The sequence below is a fragment of the Pipistrellus kuhlii genome, unplaced genomic scaffold, assembly GCF_014108245.1.
Source record: "Pipistrellus kuhlii isolate mPipKuh1 unplaced genomic scaffold, mPipKuh1.p scaffold_m20_p_16, whole genome shotgun sequence".
Lineage (NCBI taxonomy): Eukaryota > Metazoa > Chordata > Mammalia > Chiroptera > Vespertilionidae > Pipistrellus > Pipistrellus kuhlii.
Window position 1 is genome coordinate 15,761,799 of NW_023425471.1, and position 12,415 is coordinate 15,774,213.

General features: G+C 35.7%; 1 protein-coding gene across 6 annotated transcripts in view; it reads right to left on the reverse strand.

Moving 5' to 3' along the window:
- The window catches only part of DMD (dystrophin), a 1,962,662-nt gene that overhangs the window by 250,607 nt on the left and 1,699,640 nt on the right, over positions 1-12,415 (reverse strand). For all 6 annotated transcript variants that reach the window (XM_045582357.1, XM_045582356.1, XM_045582355.1 and 3 more), the window contains one exon: positions 3,483-3,561. In XM_045582357.1, the coding sequence (XP_045438313.1) occupies positions 3,483-3,561 (79 nt within the window). The remainder of the gene's footprint in view (positions 1-3,482; positions 3,562-12,415) is intronic.

The following is a 12,415-nucleotide window of genomic DNA, read 5'->3' on the forward strand; positions in this document are numbered from 1 at the left end:
AAACAATAAAGAATTTAAATTAAAAAAAATAAATGGAACACTTAGGGAAAAAATCTTTTCCTAAAAAACAAACAAAAAGACCTACTCTACTTAATAAATGAATTCGGCAATGTAGCAGGATACAAAATTAACATCCAAAAAGCTATGGTTTTTCTCTACACCAATAATTAACTACAGAAAGAGAAACTAAAAAAAAAAAAAAAATCCCATTTACCAATGCAACAAAAAAAAATTAAGATACCTAGAAATAAATTCACCAAGAAGGTAAAAAATCTGTACTTGGAAAACTACAGGACAGTGAAAGAAGAGATAGAGGAAGACATAAACAAATGGATGAATATATCGTGTTCATGGATTGGTAGAATCAACATCATTAAAATGTTCATACTACCCAAAACAATCTATAGATTCAATGCAATTCCCATTAAAATACCAATGGCATATTTCACAGACCTAGAATGAACTCTCCAAAAATTCATATGGAATTAAAAAAAAAAAAAAAAGAAGAGAGAGTGAGAGAGAGAGAGAGAGAGAGAGAGAGAGAGAGAGAGAGAGAGAGACCCCGAAAAGCTGCAGCAATCCTGAGAAAGAACAAAGTTGAAGGGATCACAATACCAGATATCAACCAATATTACCAAGCCACGGTTCTCAAAACTGCCTGGTACTGGCACAAGAACGGACATATAGACCAATGGAATAGAACAGAGAACCCAGAAATTGACCCGTTATTATGCTCAATTAATATTTGACAAAGGAGGTAAGAGCATACAATAAAGTCAAGACAGTCTCTTCAATAAATGGTGTTGGGGAAATTAGATAGATACATGCAAAAAAAAAAAAAAAAGAAAGAAAGAAAGAAAAGAAGTAAAGAAAGAAAGAAAGAAAGAAAAGAAAGAAAGAAAGAAGAAAGAATATAGAACAACCAACTTACACCATAAACAAAGATAAAAATGGATAAAGGACTTAAAGGTAAGACAAGACACCATAAAAATCTTAGAAGAATCCAAAGGCAGCAAAATATCAGACATATGTCATAGCAATATCTTTACCAATACCACTCCTTAGACCACATGTGTCAAACACAAGGCCCGCGGGCCAAATCCGTCCCACCAGGCCTTGCAATGTGGCCCGCACCGCGCTGTCATCACTGCACTCCGCTGCGTTTCCATCACAATGACAGTTTATGACTGTTCAGTAAACCATTCGGCCCACGATTTAGGCTGGATTTTAGATTTTGGCCCCTTCTCTGATTGAGTTCGACACCCCTACCTTAGACAATGGAAACTAAGGAGAAAATAAACAAATTTACATCAAGATAAAAAGCTTCTGCACAGCCAAAGAAACAATCAACAAAACAAGAAAGCCCAAGGCCGGGAGAACATATTTGCCAATGTTATCTCTGATAAGAGTTTAATCTCCAAAGTTTACAGGGAGCCCATAAAACGTAACAAAAGGAAGATAAATAATCCAATCAAAAAATGGGCCAAGGACCTAAATAGATACTTTTTGAAAGAGGACATACAGAAGACCAAGAGATATATGAAAACATGCTCAAAGTCAGTAATCATCTGAGAAATAAAAATCAAAATGAAAATGAGGTACCATCTCACAACTGTCAAAATGGCTAACATCAAGAAATCAACAAATGACAAGTGCTGGAGAAGATGTGGAAGAAAAGGAACCCTCGTCACTGCTGGTGGGAATGCAGACTGGTGCAGCCACAGTCGAAAACAGTATGGAATTTCCTCAAAAAATGAAAAATGGAACTCCCATTTGACTCAGTAATCCCACTGCTAGGAATATATCCCAAGAAACCAGGAACACCAATCAGAAAGGATATATGCACCCCTATTTCATAGCAGCACAATTTACAATAGCTAATATTTGGAAACAGCCCAGGTGCCCATCAGCAAATGAGTGGATTAAAAAATGGTGGTACATCTACACAATGGAATACTATGCTGCTGCAACAAAGAAGGAATTCTTACCATTTGCAACAGCATGGATGGACCTATAGAGCATTGTGCTACGCAAAATAAGCTAGTTAGAGAAAGATAAATATCACTCATTTGAGGAATATAATGAACAACATAACCTGATGAACAAAAATAGAGCCAGAGACATAGAAGCATCAAACACACCAGTCAACCCAAGAGGGAAGGCGGAGGGGGAGGGGGGAGCAGTAAGAGATCAACCAAAGGACTTGTATGCATGCATATAAGCATAACTAATGGACATAGACAGTAGAGGGGGTGAGGGCATGTGCTGGGGGGTGGGAGTAGCAGGGAGAGGTCAATGGGGAAAAAAAAGAGACTTACATAATACTTTAAACAATAAAGATTTTTTTAAAAAACAAAACAAAAACAAACAGATGCTAAAGCCCAGCTGGTGTGCCTCAGTGGTTGAGCATCAACCCCATAAACCAGGAGGTCACAGTTTGATTCTAGTTGTGGTTGGGTTTCATTTGGGCTTGATTCCCAGTAGGGGGTTTGCAGAAGGCAGCTGGTTGATGATTTTCTCTCATCATTGATGTTTCTATCTCTCTCTCTCTCTGAAACACACACACACACACACACACACACACACACACACAAATAAATAAATAAATAAATAAATAAATAAAGAAAAAAGAAAAAGAAAAAGAAAAGAAAAAACAACATCAGACAATGAAGCCGACTTCTTGGGTTTGAATCCTGGCTCTATCATCTGCTACCTGTGTGACTGAGATTCCCTCATCTTTAAAATGGGTATTATAATGGTATCTACCTGACAGGTTGTTATAAAGATTAAATCATATTTGAAACATGGCCAGGCACAAAATAAGTGCCTTAAAATGATGGCTAATCCCTTATACATACCCTGGTGTGGCCAGAAGGAACTATTATACACCAAAATGTTATCAGATGTTAACTCCATGTGGTAGCAGTATGGTTTCTTAAATACCAAAAAACTCAACATATATACTTTTGTAATAAAGAAACAGTGGTGTAAATGAATATTAGTCAGAGGAAAACAGAAGCTTGACAATTTAATGTGGATTTTTATATGAATAGGGTGTTCCAATAGGAAACTTTCAGTTAACTAAGGCTATTCCTCTTAATATTAATTTTTATTAAAAAGAGACTATTTATTAAGGATATATAAATAATATAATTAATTATAAAAACTGGATAATATAAATAATGAGTAGAGGTCACGAATAAAATAGCAATAAGAATAGTTAGGGAAAAGAAGCAGGGAGTATTTAATAAGTTATATAGAGATAACGAATTATAGATTCACAGTAACACATATTGAATTATCATATAATTACATGATAGCATAATTACCAGCTGTATGAAGTTAACTGCTATAAGCAGAACTAAAGACTTAAAAATATTACCCAAGTTAGCACTTGAGAATACATTGTAGGAAACAGTTATGCATTAGCTGAAGACTGGACAAAATGATTTCTTAGCAAATGAAAGCTGACAATGACTTACTGGAAAGAAAGTGCTGGGACGCTGGGCCAAAGTCCCTGTGAGCTTCATGCAGCTGCCTGATGCGGTCCTCAACAGCCACCTGGGATGAAGAGGAGACAGATGATGTTTTCAAATCATATATAATGAGAACAATTAAAACAATGTATACTTTCTGGTAAGATCTTTTGGGCCTATAAGGTTGGAATACTGAAGCAACAATTTATAACCCTGTTTTTAAAAATATGTTTTTATTGATGAGAGAGAGAGGGAGGGAGGGAGGGAGGGAGGGAGGGAGGGAGGGAGGGAGGAGAGAGAGAGAGAGAGAGAGAGAGAGAGAGAGAGAGAGAGAGAGAGAGAGAGAAGAGAGAGGAGAGAGAGAGAGAGGAGAGAGAGAAAGAAAGAAAGAAAGAAAGAAAGAAAGAAAGAAAGAAAGAAAGAAAGAAAGAAAGAAAGAAAGAAAGAAATATCAACTAGAGAGAAACATCAATTAGCTGCCTCCTGCATTATCTGTACCAAGAATTGAGCTCACAACGCAGGCATGTGCCCTGACAGGGAATCAAACCGGTAACCTCTCAGCTCATGGGTTGATGCTCAACCACTGAGCAACACCGTCTGGGAAACCCTGGTTTCAATATCCACTTATTGTTTGTGGCTTCCAAAACCCATTTTTATGAAACCAAGGTCAAACAACAAAAAATTTTGCTCTCTTAAATGTTAAAATGGATTGAAAATAAAGCCTCACTGTAGCCACAAATGAACTACTGCTCTAATTAGTATCAACAAAAATACAAATTCCAAATTTTTCATGAAAATGTTAGGGAGGTTGCCATTCACTATAATATGAAAAGGTTAGGGAGTTGCCATTCACTATAATATCAGGTGACTAAAGGGCCTCAGAAGTGACATATTTTATCTTACTCCTTGATTAAGTCTATTGTTTTTGACTAATGCTTTTTGGAACAATATTGATCAATAATTAATGGATCATTGAGTCATAATTAAGCATTGGTAATAAGTAACCAAATGGTTGATTAATACTTAAGTATAAAAAAATAGAGGCAAGGTTAAATTTAGGGTATTTACAGGGTGGATAATTAGATGAAAGAAATGTTCAGATTTTAGTTTTTAGTGGATTTGGTGATTACTAGGAATTATATCTTTAGCTGGTATAGAGTAAAAATTACCACGTTTTTCTTATTAGATTTTTCTATAATATACAGACACAATGTCTTGATAGTTTAGTAAATTCCATTCTGAGTGGGGAAAGAAAGGAAGAATCTTATGAGTGAAATGGTATACTTTGTCATCTGACATTATGCCAACCAGTGGTGGTCCCAAACATCCACATCCTAGCTCCACAATACTATATCTTGATTTGGTTCTGAACAGCTCATGCTAAACAAGGGGCTAGCTAGTGCTTGGCCAGAGCCATCAGAGCTCAAGTGGTTTGCCCTTGTGCTATGAAGAATTCCCAAGAGGTAAGATAGATCTCAAGCTTACCAAGAAAGTTGCTCAGGTAGCCTGGTTCAAAGCCAACTCTAACCTTCCAATATCAATCAAGTATCTAGCATATATCCAGAACAATCTCCTGCCCCCCCCCCCCCCCCCCCCCCCACTTTCTCCATAACCTTACCCATCTTTGCTTGGAACAAATATCTGGAAAACCAAGTGAACTTCCAAAAAAAAATGTAGTGTTTGCACAGAAAAGCAAGAAGAACATTTCAGTGCTACCTTCCCAGGCTATGACCTGCACTCCCAGACATACTCTACCCGCCTGTCCTGTGATATTCCATCCAATATAACACTTGTGTGACTTGTTTGTCCTGCTCCTTCTCTCTGGAATTCTTATTCTTCTCTCCAAGTTCAAAGCTTTTATATGTTTTTATGCTTACTTTTCAATCCCCAGGTTAAAAGTGATTGCTTCCTCAGCCTTCTCACAGCACATTGTTTACACTTGAAGTACTTATCATCTCATTCATTTTAGTTATATGAATATGAGTATATCTTGTAATGAATTGTAAGCTCCTTCATAATATAGGCCATTCTTTGCTAATCTCTCTTCTCCCACCCTCTCTCCTGTGGGATACACTGAACCCTGCACATATAAAATATTGTTTAGTAACTAGTTGATCAAAGCAATGGATATGTGTGTATGTTCATGCATGTGTATACGAGAGAGGGAAGGGAAGGGGAAAGAAAGAGGAGAGGAGAAGTGAGAGAGAGAGGGAGAGAGAGAGAAAGAGAGAGAGAGAGAAAATGCCCACTGGCTCTGAGTGCATGCTGCACATCCTTGAGTGAAAAATCTCAACTTTCTTTATCAGTAAAATAGAACAACTACATGACTTCGGTGGGAATTAAATAAGATGATACATGTGAAGTATTTGGCCTAGTTTCTGTCACATGATAATTACTCAGTGAATGTCATTGGCTACTGTTATTGTTGATATTATGGTTAATAAATGCAGAGGAATAGGTGATAATGTGCAACACACCACATACAGTACAAAAACAGCTAATCTTTATTAAGCACTTCATTAATGAAGATATTAATTTATTTAATCTTTATTATAATTCTATATTAGGAAGTAATATTATTTCCCCACTTTATTGATGTAGAAACTGAAGTATAAGAGGTTAAAAACAAAAGAAAACAAAACATAACTTGGTTAGCTTAAGTGCTTAGTAACCGGCAAAGTCAGATTTCAAACTTATTCAATCTGGCTCTTGCTCTTAAATGCTTACTATTTTAGAGATGAAATTTTGTAAAAAAGCATCTTATAAATATTTCTTAAGCATATAGCCTTCTTAATTTATAATTTATTTATTCTCAATCAATTAATATATTAAATACAGACCAAATCTATTGTCAGATCTATAATATGTTAGTGATCAATATATTTTATGATCCCATCACAGGTCAGTTTCTGGTCATGAAGAATGTGATATCATAAGATTATAGAGATGGATGTTAGAAGAACAAATGCAAATTAATTTTTGGAATATGTAATTAGTTCTAAATGCCAAATGGGTAATTTTATGAACTGATTAATCAAGAGATGAATGTGAAATTTTGGGGGTGGGGAAGAGGGAATGAGGAGGTCATATGGGAGTGGACACTATCCAGAAATCTTTTCTTGTATTAGGAAAAAATCCCAAGGAAGAACATGTAAATGGAAGAAGTATGAGTGCTCCACAGGCCAAGTCCTCTAGCAATGATGTTATTAGTTTCACAGAGATCACACTGATGCAGCATCTGAGTCCATCATAGGCCTGTGATCTCTGCAGGGCGTTTCCTTCCTATACAAGGAGAACTCCAGCAGCAGTTTCTAGGGTATATTCAATGTTGTCAAGAATTTAGAATGACATAAAAATTGAATAACTTAAACTTAGGAAATGCATGAGAGATTGAAACTAAAAATATATCAAGTAATGAAATGAAATATTCAGAAAATAGTTTTAAAATAACGAAAGAATTAAGCATGAAATATTTATTTTCACAAAATTTGGAGAAAAGTATTACATGGATTGAATGTACACTTAAATAAACAAAGAAATAATTTTAAGAAAAACATAAAGGCACATAAGATCCTTACAAATTGTAGTTACTTAAAATTAGGACTAATAAATGTATTCAGTAAAGTTGTAAGATACAAAATTAATATATAGAAATCAACTGCATATACACTAATAATGAACATTCAGAAGGAGAAATTAAACAAAATCTCATATTAAACTTCATGAAAAAGAATAAAACACCTAGGAATAAATTTAAACAAAGAGGTGAAAGACCTATACTCTGAAAACCTAACACATTTATGAAAGCAATTGAAAACACAAATAAATAGATAGACCATGCTTATGGATTTGATAATTAATATCATTAAAAAGTCCATACTACCCAAATCAATCTACAGATTCAGTGCAATCCCTATCAAAATACTAATGGCATTTATCATAGAACTAGAACAAATAATACTAAAATTTGTATGAAACCACAAAAGACCCCAAATAGTCAAAGTAATCTTGAAAAAGAAGAATAGAGTTGAAAGCATCATGTTCCCTGATTTAAAATTATATTACAAAGCTATAATAATCAAAACAGCATGCATGATACTGGCACAAAAGCACATAGTTCAATGGAACAGAATAGAGAGTCCACAAATCCATACTTATATAGTCAATTAATCTATAATAAAGGAGACAAGAATATACAAAGGGGAAAAAACAGTTTATTCAACAAATGATGTTAGTGAGCACATGAGACTTGGTTGGAAAGTTGTAAGAAGGACATTCTGATAAAAGGACATTCCTATTTATCAGAATTCTGACTTAGAGGAGTGCCGAAGGTAGTGCCCCTAATTATCCCTTGGCCTTTCCAAACAAGTTTGTGTATATGCAGACCCCTGAGTGTTTACTGGAATCCTTATGCTTAATCCCTGGATGCCCTTGCCTAGAAGACAATGTAAACATGTGTCCTCCCAAATTATCCACCCTACTGAATGTATCTAAAGATAAAAATTCCAATAAAGACCTAGTGAGGTAGGCAATAGAGGCTGCACTTGCTACTAGAGTCAGGGGCCCCTTAGCCCTCTCTTTCACAGTCAAACTGTGTTTGAGTATCGGTTCGTTCATCCATCGTTCAGGGGTTGCTGGTCAGCCCCAGCAAAATGATGTTCAAGAAACTATACAGCACTGTTGGCCCAGAAAAAAACTCACTACAGACTGATTCATATGCCTTCCAGCATAACCATTATTGCTTTTCTCATTTTTGATTCTTATAAGTATATTTCCAGTAGGACATGATCTCACTCATCTAGGGGAAATGGTGAACAACATAGACTGATGAACAAGAACAGATTCAGAGATAAGGAGCCATGGGTCAGACTGTTGGATCTCAAAGGGAGGATGGGGATAAAAGGGAGAGATCAACCAAAGGACTTGTGTGCATACAAATGAGCCTAACCAGTGGTCAAGGACAATAGGGGGGTGGGGGCATGCGTGGGGAAGGTTGGGGAATTGGAAGGGGGGGGGTTGAGGACAAATATGTGATACCTCAATCAATAAAGAAATTAAAAAAAGAAACTGTACAGCAACAGGAAAAGAAAAGAAAAGAAAAACAACAGCATTAGACCACTTCTTATACCATATACAAAAATAAACTCAAAATGGATTAAATACTTAAAAGTAAGAGGAGAAACCACAAAACTTCTAGAAAACATAAGCAGTAAACTCTTTGACATTGGTCTTAGTAATACTTTCTTTGGATACGTCTCCCTAGACAAGGACAAGAAAAACAAAAATAAACAAATGAGATTAGCTCAAACTAAAAAGCTTTTGCATAGTGAAGGAAATAATCAACAAAATGAAAAGGTAACTCACTGAATGGGAGAAGATATTTGCAAATGATATACCTGATGAGAGATAATATCTAAAATAAAGGAATCATACAGCTCAACAAAAATAAAAAAAAACCCAACCAGTCTGATTAAAAAGTAAGCAGAGGACTGAATAGACAGTTTTTTCAAAGAAGACATACAGATGGCCAACAGACACATGAAAAGATGCTTAACATTATTAATCATCAGAGAAACATAAATCAAAGCCATAATGAGATATCACCTCATACTTGTCAGAATGACTTTATCAAAACAAAGGCGAGGGAGGGTGGGTGGGTGGGAAAAGATCAACCAAAAAACTTGTATGTATATATGCATAACTCATGGATACAGATAATAGGGTGGTGGAAGACTGGGGTGGGGGGGATGAGGAGGGGAGAGGGCTAGAAGAAGTTAATGGAAGAAAAAGGGGATATATGTAATACTTTTGACAATAAAGATTAAAAACAACAACAAATATTAGCAAGGATGTGAAAAAAAGGGAACCCATATGCATGTTGGTGGGATTGTAAACAACCTTCATGGAAAATAGTATGAAGGATCTTCTGAAATTGAAAACAGAACTATGATATGACATAGCAATTCCACTTCTGGGCATCTATCAGAAGAAAATGAAAAGCCTAAATGTACCCCTATGTTCTTGGCAGCATTATTTGCAGTACAACAGCCAAGATATGGAAGAAGCCTAAGTACTCAACAATAGATGAATGAATTTTCCCCAAAAATAAGACATCCTCCCTGAAAATAAGACCTAGCGCAACCTTGGGAGAAAAAATTAATATAAGACACTCTTATTTTCGGGGAAACAGGGTATATATATTGGTCAGCTATAAAAAAGAATAAAATCTTTTTCTATTTGTGACATGAGTGGACCTAGAGGGTATTATAGTCAGTAAACTATAATAATAAAAGGGTAATATGCAAATCAGCTGAATGGTTTAATAGCAGAATGACCTTCTGGATGACCTTCTGGACAAAGCCAGGGCTGTGAAGGTCTACTCTTGCACAAATTTCGTGCATCGGGCCTCTAGTATCATAATAATATTGTATGGTGAAAGACGGTTCCTACACTTATGGTGATCACTTCATTAGGTATATAAATGTTGAATAAATATGTTGTGCATCTGAAACTAATACAATGTATGTGAATGTATGTTAACTACACTCTAATAACAAAAAAAGAATAGCACTTTATCATGTTAGCATTTAGGTAAATAAAAGAAATGTGATTTGCAATTGACAAGATTTTTGGTGATATGTGTTAGAATTAAGACTGTGTTGCCTGGCCGAGACCAGTTTGGCTCAATGGATAGAGTGTCGGCTTGGGGACTGAAGGGTCCCGGGTTCGATTCCGGTCAAGGGCATGTACCTTGGTTGCGGGCATATCCCCAGTAGGGGGTGTGCAAGAGGCAGCTGATCGATAACTCTCTCTCATCGATGTTTCTAACTCTCTCTCTCTCTCCCTTCTTCTCTGTACAAAATCAATAAAATAAAAAAAATTAAAAAAATTAAAAAAAGACTGTGTTGCCTGAAATGGAAAAGGAGGTATATATTAGGAGGTATTTTGGAAGAAAAACGAATCAATTATTGGTGTTGGAATTTAATTTTTAAAGAAACAAATAGAACTTCTGGCTTTCCAATGTGGAATTCTGGGAGAATGAAGGTATCGCTGATGGAAATAGGCAAATTATTAAATAGAAAGAGGAGGAATGGTATATGTGTCTATGAATTCATTTGTAATATGATAAATTTGACCTAATGGTGAAACCTTTAACTGGAGATATCAAGTATAGCCAGTTAGAGTGAAGCACTATGTCTCAGTCATTAAAAGAAAGGGAAGTGAGAATAAAAGGCGGTAGGATTGAGAATTAGAAGGTGAACAAAGAAGGAAGAGCCAAAAGAGTTTAAATGGCATTATTTAAAGAGATAGAAAGAGTTCAATTTCCTCTGAATTAAAAGGAAATATCGGTTTCTTTTTATAAAAAGCAATACAAGTATCACATCTTTTTGGAAGCACACATCCTGTTTCTACTATTAGACCATAGATCATGATAGCTTAGAACTGGAAGAAATCTTATCTATTGATACACCAGGGTCTATTCTTTAGAACTATCCCAGATGGGGGAAAAATTGCCATCTGCTCCATGAGTAATCATAATCTAATTTGCAGTAATTCTTCAGTAAAAACATGGCAGAGAAAAATTAATTTTTTTTTATATTCTCCATGAGGACAGGGACACATCTTTTACCCTCTCTATATTCCCCATGACTAGTACAGTACCTGCCATATAGTAGGTGCTCAACTAATATCCATTGAGTGAATTAATGAACTAACCATTTATTAAAGGATCTTCACCATAACCATTATATTTTGAATGAGTGATTTCTTTTTCAAGATTCCCAACAAAAGGTTTGGAAAGACTTTCCCTCCCCCATTCCCTTTCTTCCTCCCCTTCCCTTCCCTTATTTTCCCCTCCCTTCTCCTCTTTTTCATCTCCTCCCTCCCTCTCTTCCCACCTTTCTTTCCTTTTTGCTAATTAAAGTTAAAAACAAAAAAGGAGAAAACCATTCATAGCATTGTGCCTACAATACTGGATTAAAAAAAAATAAGGCAAACCAAGAGCCCCTATCTCCTCCATATTCGTTTTATTCAACTTTTTAAGCAATCATATTTGAAGGTGAAGTGAAACAGAATATGCCACCCTAAAATATGCCACTCTGGCATATTGATTATTTTTAATTAAAGTTATTTAAGAAATAGTTGGTGCAAGGACATTCTGACCTCTTTTGTCCCCCTGAAAGCAGAAAATGAATCTCTCATGTGAAAGGTACCCGCTCTGTACCAGTACTGTATTTTCTGGCGTATAAGACAACCCCCTAATTTTACAGTTAAAACATAGGTTTAGGCCTATATTAGCTGTATAAGACTACCCCCCACTTCAAAGAAAAGACTTACTTTGCCGTCAAGATCTGCAGGTAATTTTTGTGCAATTTTGGTCTTTTGCCCCCGATTTTCGGTTGACGTTTTTTCGTTTCAAAAGTCGTCTTATATGTCGGAAAATACGGGTGGAAGGAAAGCATTTTTGTCACTAGAGATAGGGAATTCTCGGTCCACAAGGCTGCATAACAAATCTTGTTACTTCTTCACTACAATTTACTACCCCAAACCTAAATACACTGAGTGGCCAGATTATTATGATCTCTGAACGCATAATAATCTGGCCACTCGGTGTAAACCCCCTTATCTTGTTAATTCTTCACAAATTTATTGTTTCTTTGTCTAAAAGAAATAAAAGCTGCCTGCTTTGCTCGCTTCTTTGAGTTTTATATTTTTATGGGTTCCTGTATACATGAAATTAAATTTGTTTTTCTCCTGTTAATGTCTTATGTAAATTTAATTAGATTAGGCGAAGAACCTAGAAGGGAAGAAGGAAAAAGTTTTCTTCTCCTACAAAAGCTATGAGGACTATTTCTTCTTCTTCTTTACTTTCTTATTTCTGATGAGTTTTGTAGATAGTACATTGTTTGTACAGATCTCCCTTTTCTCATGCCATTAAG